This window comes from Paroedura picta, chromosome 17, assembly GCF_049243985.1.
Source record: "Paroedura picta isolate Pp20150507F chromosome 17, Ppicta_v3.0, whole genome shotgun sequence".
Taxonomy (NCBI): Eukaryota; Metazoa; Chordata; class Lepidosauria; order Squamata; family Gekkonidae; genus Paroedura; species Paroedura picta.
The window spans coordinates 11,515,661-11,533,159 of record NC_135385.1 but is presented as its reverse complement, the minus strand read 5'-3'; the positions used below and the strand labels follow the sequence as shown (position 1 = coordinate 11,533,159).

Here is a 17,499-nt window from a genome sequence, read left to right as displayed (position 1 = left end):
GCCGAAGCATAGAGATAGGAAAAAGCGAGACGGCGCAGGCACTTCCGGTCCCCATGGGACGCCACGAGAGGCGTTGCGGGGAAGGCGGGAGTCGCGCAGCGCCGGCGCATCCCGTTTTAACGGAACTTAACCGCCGACCCTCGTTGTTTTCCCGCGCAAAGTGCACGGGTCGCTTCATGGAAGCCGGGAGTGGAACTCTGGCTCTGACAGCCGCACTCCCTTGTCTCTTGGGGGCGGAGCGGCGCTCTGCCCGTCAGCATGTCTATGGTGAAAAGCCGAGGATGCTTCGGCGTCGGGAGCGGCTGTTCTGGCGCCATCCGCGTCTCTATGATAAGAAGGGCCTGGCCGGCTTGAGGGACGCCGTGGTGACGTCACACGATGCCCGGATGTGGGCTGGCGGAAGGGGCGTTGTGGCGTCCTCCGTTGCCATCCGGGTCTTCGGGGGAAGGCGGGAGGGGGCGTGGCCCGCGAGGCAGGGCTGGGCAGGCGCGTTTATGGCGGCGACGCTGCTGCCCGCCCTGGCTGCCAGGCTCTCCCACTCGGCGGCCGCCCGCTCCTACGGCGTCTTCTGCAAGGGCCTCACCCGCACCCTCCTCATCTTCTTCGACCTGGCCTGGAAGCTCCGCATCAACTTCCCCTATCTCTACATCGTCGCCTCCATGATGCTCAACGTCCGGCTGCAGGTGACCTTCGGAGCTGGGTTGGACCACTTCCTGGTGCAGGTGGTCTGCCTGTGCCAGGACTATACCACTTCTTAGTGCAGGTGGTCTGCCTGTGCCAGGACTATACCACTTCCGGTGCAGGTGGTCTGCCTGTGCCAGGACTATACCACTTCTTAGTGCAGGTGGTCTGCCTGTGCCAGGACTATACCACTTCTTAGTGCAGGTGGTCTTCCTGTGCCAGGACTATACCACTTCCTGGTGCAGGTGGTCTTCCTGTGTCTGGCCTGTACCACTTCCTGGTGCAGGTGGTCTGCCTGTGCCAGGACTATACCACTTCCTGGTGCAGGTGGTCTTCCTGTGTCTGGCCTGTACCACTTCCTGGTGCAGGTGGTCTGCCTGTGCCAGGACTATACCACTTCCTGGTGCAGGTGGTCTTCCTGTGTCTGGCCTGTACCACTTCCTGGTGCAGGTGGTCTACCTGTGCCAGGACTATACCACTTCCTGGTGCAGGTGGTCTGCCTGTGCCAGGACTATACCACTTCCTGGTGCAGGTGGTCTACCTGTGCCAGGACTATACCACTTCCTGGTGCAGGTGGTCTGCCTGTGCCAGGACTATACCACTTCCTGGTGCAGGTGGTCTGCTTATGCCAGGACTATACCACTTCCTGGTGCAGGTGGTCTGCTTATGCCAGGACTATACCACTTCCTGGTGCAGGTGGTCTGCCTGTGTCTGGGCTGTACCGCTTCAGAGTGTGGGAAGGAAATTTGCCTGGTCTGTGCCTCTTTCTGTGGCAGGCTGGCTGAGAGGGGGGTATAGTTTAGTAATATAGTAATAAACCAAAGAAATCACTAAAGGTGGTCTGTCTGGGCTGTGCCACGTCAGGCTGTCAGAGTTTGCTCTTCGCTGGATGATCCAGTTAGGTTTGAGCTGTGCCGGGAGACCCGCTTGGGTCCGGGCTGTGCCCCTTTTGAGTACAGTCTTTTGCCTGGGTCTGAGCCATCCGGGACTCCACTGCAGGCAGAGAATCCTACTTGGGAATGAAGGGTCCTGGTTGCTTGTGATTCGGAATGAGGTATGAGCGGGTAGAGGTCCCTTTTGATTGCCAAGGAAGAGAGAACAAAGCCAGGTGGACTCCTGTATCCCTCCCTTATTACAGCATCTCGTTCAAGATTGTCCATCCAGTGCTGTCCAGCTGGTTCCCTCACTTTGAACCCCTTCCGTCTGGCCTTATGGATCTGACCGGCGATCCGTGTTTGTTTGGCTGCTAGGCGATAGGTTCCTCTTTCGTGTTTGAGGTGACGTCAGCGGTCTATTTCCTCTTCTCTGTAGTGGTTTTTTATTCACGGAGGCTGGGTGCTGGTGGATATGTGGCTTCCTCCAGAACAAGATTGGAGCCCAGTGGCATCTTTAAAAACCGACATGGCTGTCTGGCTGAATCTAGGTCTCCAAACGGAAAATCAGCACAGCAGGGAGCGAGGCGTAGACTGAACTCTTCTCCCCGTTGAGCTAGTTTTCCCCTCACATGAGGGGGCATTCAAAGCTGGGGCTCTCCCCCTTTACTCCCCCCTCTATCTTGTGTGTATGAGCCAGGCCTCGAAGGGTCTTTGGCACACCCGGTCCGTGGAGAAGACAACTTTGTGTGCTAAAAACTCCTTCACCGAATCTTTTGAGATTGCTCTGCAGGGCGACCCTGAATGAAAATCACACTCGGGAATAAATTCTGATGATGACCTCATAATTCGCAGACCCACATCCTATTGGTTGGAGTAAAGTATTGTTTATGTAATAAGTATTCTGGCCTCTGGTTGGCTGGCTGGGGACTGATGCTTTTCGATTCCCGAACGAGAGCAGGAAAGGGGGTGTCCCCCGGGGGGTTATAAAAGGACAGCTGCCGACGTTTGGAAGGACGGAAGGACGCATGCTACAAAAGTAAACTTTCCCTTGGACTGTCTCTAACGTGGGAAGCATGGTAGGATGGTGGTGTTAGGAGGAGCATAAAGTCAGCCTGGGCCTTTTATACATTTGGGATAAGTCCCTCATTCTCCTGAGCTGTGAAAAACAAGCTTTCAGAGGTGATCACTGGAGCTACAACTTCTGCATTGTACACCAGAGACTCTGCTTGGTTAATTGGGGGTGGGCTAATTTGAGGCAAGGTGCTCCATTATCTTAAGACCATCATTTTTTTAGGGTGTTTAGTTTCTAGAGTGGGTTTCTTGATGGCCCAGAACGGGTCACCCGAATGGGTGGGAGTTAACATATTGTTAACATTTGTGAAACGTTTATTGGGTGATATATGGTCGTGTCAACCTGTGTCCCTTCCCCTCCCAAAATGATGGGCCAAGGATGGGCCGGGAGGGGGTGGGAAGGGGAGGGGCCCTGAGTGGGCGTGTCCACAGCTCTGCTGCCCAACCATATTCGGCCTGATTGCACCACTCCTGGGGTTTCTCAGAGCCTGGGGAATGTTGAGAAAGCCAGATCTGGAGGGAGAAGATGGGTGAGTCAGTGCAAGATGCTTCCTCCCAGTTGACGGCTCCTGCAGCAGCAAGTATCCTAATGGTCCCATGATGGTGTGTTTGTGTTTCCTGGTCTTAGGTTCATATTGAGATCCACTAAGTCATGACGTATGCTGCTCCTCGGAAGCCTTCCGGCGTGCCCTGCGGTTCCGTACGATGCAGAGTTTACCAGAGAGGCGTGCCTTGCCGATCTCGTGTATGAACCTGGAGAAGGAAGATGACCTGGCACCCGTGCAGGTACACCGAAACGCCCCCGGCCGCCCGAACGAGATTCTCCACCTCCCGAGGATCCGCTCGTTGGGGAGCAGCACCCAGGAGGAGAACGGCCACCTCCAACAGGAGCTGTTTTCGCTGAAGATCAGGAACTGCACCCTCTTCAAAGCCGTCCCGCTGCCGCACATCAGCAACAAAATGGCGCCTTGCCTGGGCGATTCAGACGGCAGGGCCGGTCCCGCCAAGCAGTTTCTGGGGCTGCTCTTCTCCCCGGAAAAGGATCCCTTTGAGAAGATGTTCAGCTGCTTCGATAGCGGCGCCGTGGCTGGCTGGCAGAGGAAAGCCCGGGGTTTTATGCGCGACTTGGGCACATGGAGCTGCTTGGGGGTCAACTTTGTTCAGTTTGCACACTTCTGGCTGTCGGAGCTCCAGCAAAATCAGAAGCAGCAGCTGCTGGAGCTGGAGTTGAGGATTATCGAGGACAAACTGTGTCTGGCGCTCCGTCAGGGATCGGACTCCCGGGAGCTCCAGCCTCTCGACTTTAACGCCGTCTTGGCCGCGGCGCTGAGCGAATACCCCACAGGACTGGTCAGCAGCCAGACGGCGTCCATTTTCCTTGACTACTTAAACTTCATGTCCTCGGAGCGGACCCCGGGATACAAGAAAATGCTTTCCAGCGTGCAGTACACGACCCAGAACGTTCAGCTGGCGCAGTGGCTGCTGGCGGTACGGGCGTTTGTTCTCGCAAGTCTCTGGCATGCGATCGTGAAGGTAAAGCCACAATAGTTCCGATGAGCTTCCGTTTCTTGTGGGGATAGTCCCCGTAAAGTGCGCTGAGGGCCAGCAAGTCCCATGCGGCAGAATTTCAGTAGGTATTTTAGCGTACTTACCTGGGCTCCCCAAAGTCCAGTTCCATAAGAGCGGCGGCCAGGTGTCGCTTGCGACCGGCGTTCGACTGGCGTGTGCAGATCGGTCTCGTCTTGGGGTGCGCAATTCCCACAGCTCAGGATAACATGGGCACCTGCCCCCTGTGACATGCAGCGGGTAGGCGGAGTTGGTTTTTACCCATCAGTCTTTTGTCACGCTCTCTGCAAGGGGTAGGCACAAGCCCGCCAACAAGCTTGGGGGGTCCATAGGTACATTGGTCCAATCGTGGCGCCCGAACGCAGCTGCGGGTGTCGTAAACGGGGTGAGCCGTCAGAAGGAATTTTGCTGTGATTCTCTGCCAGGGGAGACGTTTGAAGTTACCGAACAGTAATAAGATGTAGAGCAGGGGTAGTCAAACTGCGGCCCTCCAGATGTCCGTGGACTACAATTCCCAGGAGCCCCTGCCAGCATTTGCTGGCAGGGGCTCCTGGGAATTATAGTCCATGGACATCTGGAGGGCAGCAGTTTGACTACCCCTGATGTAGAGCTTTGTTAGTGGAGATGGTCAGGTTGATGAAGTGATCGGAAACGCTCAGGTAGCCGAGTTTTTTGTGTGGCTTTTGGAGGGGGAGGGTTTTATTTTCAACACAGATGCTCAAACGCTTGGTGGCGGAAACTGTCGGTCCCTTGCAGAAGGCTGGAAGGTTACCTGCTGAGCTTTCTATTCGGAGTGTGTTTCCAATTCCTAATGAGCACCTGTGCGTCTCTCTTGTGGCTTCTCGGCTGTTCTGATTCATAACTAGTGTTAGGTCGGAGGGCCTCGCTTGACGTTCTCAAGACCTACTTGGAAGTAAGAATGCTTTTAGAGCAAGAGTGGCCCAACTGTAGCTCTCCAGATGTCCATGGACTACAATTCCCAGGAGCCCCTGCCATGCTGGCAGGGGCTCCTGGGGATTGTAGTCCATGGACATCTGGAGACGCATAGTTGGGCCACCCCTGTTTTCGAGCTCTGCTAAACCGTGGCCTGGACACGTATTAAGAGGCTGTCTACTTCCAGGTTCTTTAGCATGAGGGAGAACACTTTATTGTGCGGTTAAAGGCCGGAGCGGCTGCTGGTGGACCAAGTCTTGGTACGACTTGAGAGCTCTGGACGGGATTCTTTGGTACGGGGGGCATCTTTTTTTTTTACCTGTGCGCGTTCACAACATACAAGGGAGACGAGATTGAAGCCCCTCCAACTTTCTCGTTTCTGCTTGTAAGCGGACCGAGCGACAGAGAAGGTTTGTCCCAGATCTTCAGAGCTAGGGATGAAATTTGCTGTAAGAAATGCTCGTGTCTAGTTTGTTTTTAACAGGGGAAACCACATGCATCTTAGACTTGTGTATGGGTTAATTAAAAACAAGAAAGCCAGAGGTGATTCTAAGGTGGTACCAGTGCAGGGGTGGTTAAACTGTGGCTCTCCAGATGTCCGTGGACTACGATTACCATGAGCCCCTGCCAGATGTCCATTGTAGTCCATGGACATCTGGAGAGCCACAATCCCCTCCCCTCAATAATGCGTTGGTGTAAACACAGCATTTTGAACTGCCATAATACCAAAGCGCTATGGGATTTTTGATGCTGGCCAGTATGCAAAGAAGCCTGTGTTTTTGACCAGCATCTTCTTCTCCCTCACCTTTCTCCAGACCATGTGACAAATCTTTTTTTAAACCAGTTGGATGTGTCATTCGGAGTCTGCTCTTGAGAGGAGTAGTGGGGCGGGGAGATGCATGTCATTAGGGATTTCTTTTTTAAAGGGGGAAATTTTAAAAAATCGTTCTAAAATAGCTCTTTGCAGGCTGGCCAAAGGGCGTGTCGTTTTCTAAAGTTTCTAAACACGTGTCTTCAATCATTTTTAATGCCCTTGCATGTTCATGTAAATGGTGTACTTTGTTTGCCTGGCGTTTGCTGATTAAAAAGAACAACCACCGCAACCACCTGAGACGGAATCGAAACATTTCAGTAGAAAACGAAAGGAGGCTTGATTTAGTAAAGTTATGAACGTTGTGATCCCCGAACTCTTTTAAGCCGAATTTAATCACAAACTAGCTTGTGCCCTGGGTGTGCTTACACTGAAGTAGCCCCCACTGTGTACAGTGGAGCATTTCAGGTAAATGCAGGCAGGATTGTGATCTTCTGACTTCTAGACTAGCATCCCAGTGGAGCTAACTTTAGAAGATGGCTTACAATCGATAATGGAGAGAGGCCGGAAATGCCTCATCTTGGTTGAATTGTTGGCCGGACTGTAAACATCTTTTGTATTTCTGCACTTTATCTTTGTGGCAATCTACTCTAGCAACATTTCTCTTGCACTATTAGAATTATTTTTACCTGTCCAAGAAAGCTTGTCTAGGGTGCTGTTCTTTTGTCTTTTGGAGTTAGGTAGGCTTGGTATACTTAATCAGGGTGAAGATAACGAAAAGCATCAGTATCAGCTTACGGCTCTTTATCGAGTGGCTTCCGCTCCAGGAATTGGACTCAAAAATCTGAAGGGAAGGTTGAACTGCCGCGGGGTCAAGGTAGTTGGGAGGAGTGATGTTTTCAATAGATCTCCTTTACTGAGATCTGTAATGTAGCCTCCCAGTGGACCGCTCACACTGAAGTGATTGCGACGGTTCTCAAAACAGGGCTTGGTGGGAGCTGGAGCGTTGTGGGGAATCATTTTATATGCATAATAATGCATCTTTTAGAATTTATTGTACTATAGCCAAGTAATTTTGAAGTACTGGGCTGGGCTGAGATCTTATAAGTGGATACCGAGATGCATTAGATTTCTAGAAGACCTGAGAGTGTGTATATATATCTATTTAAAAATTGACAAGAATCCAAATGAACTTGTAAGATTGACTAAATGTCATGCTTTTAAAATTCAGTTCTATAAGGCATTGGTCAATACCCAGATCTCTCCGGAGCAAGAGGTCCAGAGTTCTGTCTCCAGTGCTAAAAAGCAGCCCTGTGACGTGGTTAAAGAAAGGTAAGAGAACCTGCATCTTGAGACAGAAACAGAGCGAAATAATCTTCAGTAGTCTTCATTTGCCTGCATAGTGTGGTTATCAGTTGATGCTAAGCCTGCAGAGATTTAACTGAAGGCACTGCGCATGATCTACCTGGTGCCGTTTCAGTTGAACCTGTGGAGTTGCCGGTGAATAACAATCGTCGTCAGACAATGCTTTTCTATATCTTGGAACTCTCGATATGTGCCTGTACTAATTTTTATATGTGATGCTAAAAGTTGCGGCATAATGACTTTACATGTGAGCTCATCTTGGGTCTTCTGAAAACACATGAGACTTCATTTAGGGGACTTCCTTTCTTTCTAAATAGAGTGATCACGCGTCCCTTCACTTCAGCGGGACTTGTTTCCGGTATCCACGTGCAGATCGATCTGCTGCCTTTTAAACACAAAACTTTTAAGGGGCTCATGGCATTTGAGAAAGGACAATTCTTGTGGGAGAATTCTGTCATGCTCTCCCCCCCGCTACCAATTTGTGGGCACAGGCTTCCTCTGAGTGCCCACAGTCCGTTGGGTAAATTCTAGTGCTTTCCTGTTTAGAAAAGAAAAGGGAATTTATATCTGGGACTTGTAATCTGCTTAATGTTAAGATCTGACAATGGCACCTGTTGGGAAGGATGCATTTTATTATCAAATATCTCTGTAACAGATCTGAATTGTTTTTACAATGGAAGAAAAGTTTATTTATGTTTTGTACAACTGTGTGCGTCTGTTTGACACTGCTGTTGGAATGACTCCCTTAAGCCACAGGAGGGAGTCAGAGGATCAAATGTTTGACTCCCGGTGATGGGATTTTTCTTTTCTTTGAAGTTTTTTTGGGCATGCCTTTTCAGGATCATCAGGCCACCTGTCCAGGTGATGAGTTAAACAGCAAAAATGCTTTCTTGCCATTGTAACATCAAATGGGTGTTGTGTGTCCAAATGAAGGCAAAACACTTGTTGTGACAGTTTAACACTCGAACACGAAATGCTGCTGGTTGGTCCCACGAGAGTGTGTGTCAAAGGAGAAATAAAAGTTTCATGTTGCAAATCTTGAGCAGCTTGGCTTTTTTCCTCGGTTTTGTTTCTTCGTTGCATTACGAAGTCCCTCTCGCACCTTTGATAGCAAGAGATGAAAATAATCTTGGGTCACTTCTGCAGTACTGCCTTTATGTGATGTGCCAAAATGCCCAGGAACGATTTGGTTAAAGCATAGGTAAAATACACAATTTGACACCTGTGCATAGGCAGTTCCCTGTTAGCATTGGTTATGAACACAAGCTGGGTCTATATTATTATTTATCATTTATCATTGTTTATCATTGTTTATCATTGTTTATCATTTATCATTGTTTATCGTTGTTTATCATTTATCATTTATCATTTATTATTTATTATTATATTTATAGGCCGCCACTCTTGACCCAGCTAACAACAAACTGTAATTCAGAGTCAAAATGAGAAAACCTACATAATGATTTATTTTAATTACTAAGACATTATGTTTTCTAATTTCCCCCCGTCCCCCATACAATCCCCCCCCCTGCTGCCATTCCCAGGTAGATGTTAAATAATTGGAGAATGTCGGAGGAGGGGCCCAAAAACCTGGCATAAGAGCTCTGTCTTACTGGCCCTGCAGAACTGCATTAGCTCTGAGAGGGTCCGTTGCTCTTCCGGGAGCTCATTCGACCAGGTAAACGTCACCCGGGCTAGTACCAAGGTTAGTTAGTACCAATTCAGGCATGAGGCAAAACTTGGGCAAAGATCAGGGGGTAGGTTAGAAAGTCTTGCCTGTGACATTGAGCATGGCAGTACCATGCCTTCACTCTGGCAAGTAAGGAACATTGGCCGCATTGTACTATTCTGTACAACCCCCTCCGCGTCTTCCAGAGGAGCTGAACTCGAGCTAATGCATGCTCCCCTGGGAATGGACCGCCTTTAATATTTTAGTATTTGCTTCTGGATAAAACATCTCGCTTGTTATACCTTCAACTGTTGAGGGCAAATATCCCTCAGACAATATGCTACAGTAAACAAATTTGCTTTCTAAAGTTCATGCAGCAGGGCTTTTTTGAATCACACCCTCCCTGTGACCGGGTGCAGATCAAATTTCGATTTATACTCCCTTGAAGGTTCTTGATTAGTTGTGTTTACCACATTTCTCAGATAAAATTTCTCTTGGGTTGGGGGACTCCAGTGGACCTGTGCACCACATGAAGAAGAAGAGTTGGTTCTTATAGGCCGCTTTTCTCTACCCGAAGGAGTCTCAAAGCGGCTTCCAGTCGCCTTCCCTTCCTCTCCCCACAACAGACACCCTGTGGGGTGGGTGAGGCTGAGAGAGCCCTGAGATTACTGAGGAAGAAGAAGAGTTGGTTCTTCTATGCCGCTTTTCTCTACCCGAAGGGGGCTCAAAGCGGCTTATGTTCACCTTCCCTTTCCTCTCCCCACAACAGACACCCTGTGAGGGAGGTGAGGCTGAGAGAGCCCTGAGATTCCTGCTCGGTCAGAACAGCTTTATCAGCGCTGTGACTGGCCCAAGGTCACCCAGCTGGCTGCATGTGGAGTCGGAACGGGGAGTCAAACCCGGCTTGCCAGATTAGAAGTCGGCACTCCTAACCCCTACACCAGGGTTGGCCGAACTGTGGCTCTCCAGCTTCCATGGACTACAATTCCCACGAGCCCCTGGCAGCACACGCTGGCAGGGACTCATGGGAATTGTAGTCCATGGACATCTTTGGAGCCCTAGTTTAGCCACCCCTGCATTACGCCAAGCTGGAACAAAGTTCTGCGTCCATACTGGTTAGATTTAAGTCCAGGGTAATCCAAATAACGCCCCCCCCCCAAAAAAAAAAACAACAACAACAACAGATTAGCTATTAGTCATCCATGAAAGCTGACTCAAGACTGTAGCCAGGTGTGCTGTGTATACTCTGCCATGATTACCTCCCCCCCCCCCTTCCGATAGTTGCTTCATCTTCGCAGGAACTTACATCATCCAGAAGCTGATGCTTTGCTGGGAAAAATGCAAAGTGAAACCGTGCCAGGTCAACGAGAAGGATCCAAACTCCCACGGAAGGGGAGGTTTTCCTCTTCTTGTCAATGATGAGGAATGTCCCACATACCCACAGGGCAGGGGGGGCCAAGTGTGGCTCTCCAGATGTCCATGGACTACAATTCTCATGAGCCCCAGCAGGGGCTCATGAGAATTGTAGTCCATGGACATCTGGAGAGCCATGCTTTGGCCATTCATTGCATAGTGAATTCTCTGGTTCACAAAAAACCTCTAGCCCACAAGAATAGAAATTCATTAACAAAACCTGTACTGTTCTGCACCCCTTTTCGGATCACCTACTTTACCGGTACTTCCCTAAACTGGGTGCACTGAAAAAGGCATAAAGAAAACAAAGTAACTTGGAAGAGCATTCTTGCTTGGTTGCCAGCGGGCTATTTATACTCACCCCAGGTGATTAGGCAAACGGCTGTTGACAAACCACGGTTTATCGTAGGGAAGCAATAATTGATTCTGAAACTGCCTTTTCTTGTCAATAGTTCCATTAGAAAAGAGATGGGGAAAATTCTGCATATATTTCCGTTGCTGGAGATCACACGTCATTAGGCGCTTTCGAAAGGTTTGCTCTTTCAGAAGCTTTGTTTGCTCCGTGATAAAGCCGCTGATACAGACCAGCTTTGTAGCTGGGGAAAGGTTGGGAGAAACACAAGCTACCGGGTTCAACACCTTAGGAATTGCGCTGTTGGTAGAGACGCCCTCGTTTCTTGACTCCTTTTCACTTCACATCTTGGTCCAGGCTCCCTGGAGGGACAGCGTGGAAGTTATCTAAAGGAACAAATCGAAGCCCTGTCAGATTTGGACTATGTCCCTGATAAAGGTAAAGGTATCCCCTGGGCAAGCACCGAGTCATGTCTGACCCTTGGGGTGACGCCCTCCAGCGTTTTCATGGCAGACTCAATACAGGGTGGTTTGCCAGTGTCTTCCCCAGTCATTACCGTTTGGGTACTCACCTGATACACGTGCATTTTTTTCCATTTGCTGTTTACTCCATTTGCTGTTTACTCCTGCTCCTGCCCTGACAAGAATCACCCTTTTCCCACCTCTCTGTAGAAAGTCTGAGACCGGGGGCACCTTTTAAGACCAACAGGTTCAATTCTGGGATGAGCTTTTGTGTGCATGCACGCTTCTTCCGTATCTTATACTCAGTATAGTGGAAAGTGTGCCTGCACACAAAAGATTGTCCCCAGAATTGAATTTCTTGTTCTTAAAAGGTGCCATGTGACTCAAACTGCTTCAGACCATCATGGCTACCTGCCTGAAGCTGGGGTTGACCAGATCTAGCAGATATGTGTTTCGGTGACTCTTTGTTTCTTTCACATTCTGAGGAAAGGGTCTAATATAGACCTTTTCCATTTGTGTGATGTTATAGAAGTTTTTGTGCCTCTTGTGGCGCAGGGTGGTAAGGCAGCCGACATGCTATCTGAAGCTCTGACCGTGAGGCTGGGAGTTCGATCCCAGCAGCTGGCTTGAGGTCAACTCAGCCTTCCACCCTTCCGAGGTCGGTAAAATGAGTACCCAGCTTGCTGGGGGGTAAACGGGGGTAAATGACTGGGGAAGGCACTGGCAAACCACCCCGTATTGAGTCTGCCATGAAAACGCTGGAGGGTGTCACCCCAAGGGTCAGACATGACTCGGTGCTTGCACAGGGGATACCTTTACCTTTATAAAAGTTTTAATAAAAATACTTTAAAAAAATGTCATTACCGTCAGCACTTCTGGAAGCCAGTTGGAGAATTTGTGTGGCTTCAGACCAGTGGAATGGTTTCTTGGCTCTAGGAAGATACAAATTTCCCCAGTCTCTATCCAGATCGAGCTTTCCCAACCAGGGTTCGTGGTGGCCCTGGAAGAGTTTCCTGCATGAGTGGGAGTTAATTCATTTTTATATCTTTTAAAATTTGTTAAATGTTTATCGGGTGGTATGACCATATGTGGTCATGTCAAGCCAACCCACCCTCCCCAGATGGCCAGTGATGGGCCTGGAAGGGCTGGGAATGGGAGAGACCCCAGGTGGGCGTGTCCACAGCAATCCGTCCCCACCATGTTCTGCACGATTTTGCCACCTCTGGCGTTTCTTGAAGCCTGAAGAATGTTTCAGGGGGTTCTCCATGTTAAACAAGTTGAGAAAGGCTGATCCAGAGAGACGTTCTGTGGTTTCTACCAGAACTTGTGGACACCCTGTTGCGAGCTTCACATTTCGCTTTAGTTTTATTTCTGTGTATACTTCATAGGTAAGGTGAACCGTGCCCTCTCCCTCACCTTAACGCTCCCAAGGTGGCCTGGTCTTCTCAAACTGTGGAAGCCCTGGTTAGCCCTTGGATGGGGGACTGCCAAGGAAGGCCAGGATCACGACACAGAGGTAGGCAGCCGTCAACCACCTCTGAATGTCCCTTGCCTTGGGAACTCTACGGGGCTGCCATAAATCACCTAGGGCCAGAGGGCACTTTCCACCACCAGCAAAATGTGCCATCATGTGGCAACCAGCCCAGGGGGACCCTTTGGAGTTCTGCTTCACGAGGCTTTCAGGACAAGAGATGAGCAGAGCTGGCTTGCCATTGCCTTCCTCTGCAATCTCCCTTGCCTTCCTCTGCAATCTCCCTTGCCTTCCTCTGCAATCCTCCTTGCCTTCCTCTGCAATCTCCCTTGCCTTCCTCTGCAATCTCCCTTGCCTTCCTCTGCAATCTCCCATCCAGCTGCCAACCCTGCTTAGCAGGGCCGGATTTTCCTACAGGCTAACTAGGCTTCAGCCTAGGGCCTCAAGATCAAGAGGGGCCTATATTCCACCTTTTTTATAAAAGTTAGTACCAATCACAACATGTTTCATTTAACCCATCGATATATATCACAGCAATGATGTATTTTATTCTCTCTCATGTGATTTACAAACTTAAAAATGGGAGGTAAAAGGGCCACATAAGTGGAATAGCCTAAGGGCCTCTTTTCGTGTAAATCCGGCCCTGCTGCTTAGCATCCAAGCTCTGATGAGACCAGTCCAGTTTTGGGCTATCGAGGCTGCTACCTGTATTCTTCGTACACCACCCGTTTCACTTCGCAGCCATCCGAAACATGGCCCATAATCAGCCAATATGGGGTTTCTAGGAGATCCCCCAGGCAGTCACTGACTCTCACACTGAGGTTTTCTGATCCACAGCAAGGTGGCCGAATGTGTTCCCTATCAGCTGTGCGTGGGCCGTTGGACAGCCGTGTCACAAACCCCTGCTAGACCCGACTTGCAAAGGGAGGGGCTGGCAGGGAGGAGCTGACCCAAGTCGAAATCAATAATCGAGCCATTTGCGTTCGAGAAGCTTTACCCTAACGTATTTTACTTTCCTCTTTCCCCCTTCCCTTCCCAGAGCTTTGCAGTGCGTTCAGTTGGGCTACGCAGATGTCTTGGATTATCTTGTGAGAAACCAGAAGCTGGATCTTGGGGTCATCGACGAGAAGAACCGAAATCTGCTCTTTTTAGCGGCGGTGCACGATCAGTCTAAGATTCTGGATTATTTCCTTGAAATGGCGAGTCGCGTCGAAAATCCCTTTCAGTCTTTAGATTTCCGAAAGGTTCTTCTGAATTTAGGAAACGTTTCTTTCAAAAAAAAAAGTATTAAATTGATGGGGCCAGTCTTTTAGGTTTCGTCTGACGCCAAACAGGGATGAAAGTAATCTGAACTTTCTTAGCAGTACTTTCAGGGTAAGGGCCTACCCACCAAGCCCCCTGGGCGGAGGCACCCAGTTCCCTAGCTTGTGGCCAAATCCAGTAAGATAGGAGGGAAAAGGCCTCAGATCCCCCCTCCTGGGAGCTCCCAGGGGACCCCCTAGGGGTCTATGAACCCCTGGTTGGGAATCTACTGTATTATGTCGACCGGATCCACTCTATTAAGCTAGTAATTAACAAGGTATCTCTAACCTTGAGTGTTGCTCCTGCTGTCTTCCGTGATCCAATGCATACTGCCTCCTCCTCCTCTTACATGTGCCAGCCAGGCATTTTCGGTCTGGGAAGGGCAGAAGGGAGTTTCTCCGGGGCTCTTCTTCCTTTCGACCGGCTCTGAGAACCTGCTGCCTCCATTATGCATGGAGGGTGGTAATTATAGGGTCACTCCATCCTGTTGGCACACGGATCGTTTTCCCAGGTCTCAGGTCTGCAGAAAGGAAGAATGGGAATTTAGCAACTCCAGCATAGCCCCGTGCTGGATTGCGTGCCCCTGGGCTTGCACGCATAAGTGTGTCACATTCCGCACTTTGCATTTTCGGTGTGCCCCTGAAATTGTAATATATGAGGCAACGCTTCAGGGCGTGTGTGTGCCTAGTTAGGAAAACATGATGGAAACTTGGTAAGTACAGAGAGCTTCATTATGAGTCCGCAGCGAAAGGAGTCTGCATGCCTGAGGAATTAATGTTCAATCCCTCTTGGGGTTTTAATTATCTTTAATACAAGCAGACTAATTTCAGCTTGATCAGTTCAAGGACACCCATTTGGATCCTCTGTTCCTGCTTACCAAGCTGGGCGGCGTGGCAAGGAAAGCGCCGAGTCGCACCTTCCGGGTATCGGCTTTCGTGTGCGTCCCAATCAAGACAGATTCAGCCGAGAAGCTGTGTTGGTCCGAAGCCGGAGAGCAAAGTCTGAGTCCCGTGGCCTTGTTAAAAACCGAGAAGAGTTTTATTCTGGGTTTAGCAACAAGATCAGAGTCCAGTGGCACCTTTAAGACCAACAAAGATTTATTCAGGGCGTAAACTTTCGAGCGCAAGCACTCTTCATCAGAAGGAGTTCATAGTCTGACGAAGGGTGCTTGCACTCGAAAGCTCACGCCCTGAATAAATCTTTGTTGGTCTTAAAGGTGCCACTGGACTCTGATTTTATTGTGCTACTCCAGACCCACACGGCTACCCATTTGCATCTATTCTGGATATAAGCGTTTGTGCGTAAGCTCATGAAAGCTTATACCCAGAATCATTCGGTTGGTCTTAAAGGTGCCCCTGGACTCAAGCTTTGTTCTGCTTCTCAGCTGAATCTATCTTCATTGGGATGTGCGATTATGTTGGTCACCACAGTATCAATTGATTCATATGGGCTCTCCCACAAAACTCTGCCTCTGTGGTTTTAAGGTCCAAAGTGCATTTGGGGGGTGAGAAAGGGGTCGGCATTGGGATTGGGTCTGGGACACCGGAGGGGAGAGTATTTGAAACTGGTTTACCTCCGGTGCCAGCTTCCGATGGGAATCCTTCTGCTACTGTACTCCAAGCTTAGCTATGGAGGCTGCATTTTTAAAACATGTTTCTTAGATCTTTTGCCCATTGCCCTTAACACGACTATTGGAATCCATTTATTAATACAATACTCAATTGGGATTCCTGGTCCAAATCCTTTCTCTTCCCCCTTTTCCCCTTTTTTACAATGCTGTTCTTTAAGACTGAAAAAGATGTAGGGTGCCATTCGTTCCCTAACCTGGATTTTTGGGTTTCTGCTCCAGTCTTCGTGTTATTTTGGGTTTTTTTGGGGGGGGAGCGTGTCTCCCTTTGTGGAGTGGCGTTCCTTTCTGAAACCAGGAGTTCTGTTTCATTCACGTCTCGCCTCCCTGTTTTTGAGGTCCGCGGGAGAATTCGTAGGGCTCCCGGGCATATCCCCTCTATAGCCTTTGCACGGTTTCTGTCCTGGCCTCTAGAACGAACCCCCAGGGGAAATCCACCTCTTTTGGTAAATATCTGCACGAAGCGAATCCGTCTGTGGGCCTGGATTTTCCCACCCTTTTGACAGAGCGCCTTGTTATTGTGGAGGATTTCTTCCTCTCATTGTCAGAAAGGACCTGTTCCCGGCATCCTGGAGAACTGTGGGAAGAAGCACCCTGGGGAGCCCACGTAGTCGGCAGAGGAAAGGGCAGTATCCTCCTAGCAAGGCAGGTGATACCTTTTCTTGGAAAAGCCAGAATTTCCGCATATGGATTTATAATCATATGTATTACTGCCAAGGCCACGGCTCAGGAGCAGAGTAATTCTGGTAAAAGTTCTCAGAGAACAAGTGCTTGGAAAGTCCTTTCTCTGCCGGAGACAGTGGAGACCTACTGCCTATAAGAATAGGTTCTGCTTGCTCTGTTACCACCTGCCAAAAACTTGTATGTCAGAAGTACAACTTAAAAAACAAAACACAGCTATGTTGGGCCAGGCAGCCTAAGGCAGCATTGATCCTCCTTATACCAAGTAGAACTAAAAGATTCTAGGACCCAAGATTTGCTACTCACTTCTGTTTCTTCAGGACCTTTCCTGACCTTAAGGATGTAAGAAAAGCCCAGCTGGATCTGACCAGTGATCCATTTGGTCCAGCATCCTGCCTGACACACCGTCCTGTCTGACAACAGTAGCCAACCAGCTCTTCCGGAGGTCCAACAGCAGGTCACAGAGGCTGAGGCCTTCCTCTAACACTGGGATTCAGAGGATTAGTGCCCCTGCATGTGGAGTCAAAATGGCTAGGAGCCATTGATACTTTCCCTCCATGAAAAGTCTTTGTTGAGATGCCAGGATCCACTTGTAGCTCATAGCCTTGACTCTCCATTATGCAGGAGCATTTGCCTCATTATATTCAAACATTAACAAGGACGGACTCATTGCCACTGACTGAAAACGGAAAACAAATGAATCTAGAGACCGTTTTGGCAGAGTCAAAGTCTAAATAAATGACATAAGAGACTTTTTGTCTTCTTATATTTAATTAAGCCACTGGATAGATTCTGTTTCTCCTTTGTTACAATTTTGGAATCGTCCACTTTTTTCGTGCAGCACTCAGGATCCCCATGTAGGGCATGCCATGTGCTGAGCATGAGCTTTCCTGAAGAATTTCGAAAAATGTGTGAGGACAGCATGCAGGGCGTCGCTGTTGTCCAGTGAAAGGAAGCTGCATTTGTGTGTACGGTATTCTCACAGGCTACGGTTTTCCTTTTAGACTCTACCCATCCCCGACGTCAACCAAGCAGCGGAAAACGGGAACACGCCACTCCATGCCGCCGTCAACACCGGGAAGATGCACCTCGTCTCCCTGCTCTTGCATTACCCTGGAATCAACGTGAACGCCCCCAACCCACAGTGTGACGGGGCCACCCCGCTGCACCTCGCTATCATATATGGTAAGAAATCGCCGGCTTCTTTTGGGGCTTTGGGCT

General features: G+C 49.4%; 1 protein-coding gene and 1 long non-coding RNA gene across 11 annotated transcripts in view; one reads left to right on the top strand and one right to left on the bottom strand.

Annotated features, from left to right (window-relative positions):
* The first annotated feature begins 191 nt into the window (after positions 1–191).
* SMIM10L3 (small integral membrane protein 10 like 3) overlaps positions 192–17,499 on the top strand; it is an 18,935-nt gene continuing 1,627 nt past the window's right edge. The window contains exons 1-5 of one of the 6 annotated variants that reach the window (XM_077316996.1): positions 525–683; positions 3,256–4,160; positions 7,169–7,269; positions 13,708–13,867; positions 17,283–17,463. In XM_077316996.1, coding sequence (XP_077173111.1) covers positions 3,333–4,160; positions 7,169–7,269; positions 13,708–13,867; positions 17,283–17,463 — 1,270 coding nt within the window. In that variant the 5' untranslated portion in view covers positions 525–683; positions 3,256–3,332. Of the gene's footprint in view, positions 684–2,339; positions 2,593–2,615; positions 2,736–3,255; positions 4,161–7,168; positions 7,270–8,141; positions 8,345–13,707; positions 13,868–17,282; positions 17,464–17,499 lie in introns of those variants that run through there. The other 5 variants (XM_077316997.1, XM_077316998.1, XM_077317000.1 and 2 more) reach the window with 5 other exon arrangements.
* The window catches only part of LOC143827446 (uncharacterized), a 21,550-nt gene continuing 11,965 nt past the window's right edge, over positions 7,915–17,499 (bottom strand). For 4 of the 5 annotated variants that reach the window (XR_013227313.1, XR_013227312.1, XR_013227314.1 and 1 more), the window contains 4 exons: positions 14,259–14,490; positions 12,062–13,937; positions 10,746–11,122; positions 7,915–8,404 (listed from right to left, as the gene is read on the bottom strand). This is a non-coding gene — a long non-coding RNA (uncharacterized LOC143827446). The remainder of the gene's footprint in view (positions 8,405–10,745; positions 11,123–12,061; positions 13,938–14,258; positions 14,491–17,499) is intronic. The other variant, XR_013227315.1, reaches the window with a different exon arrangement.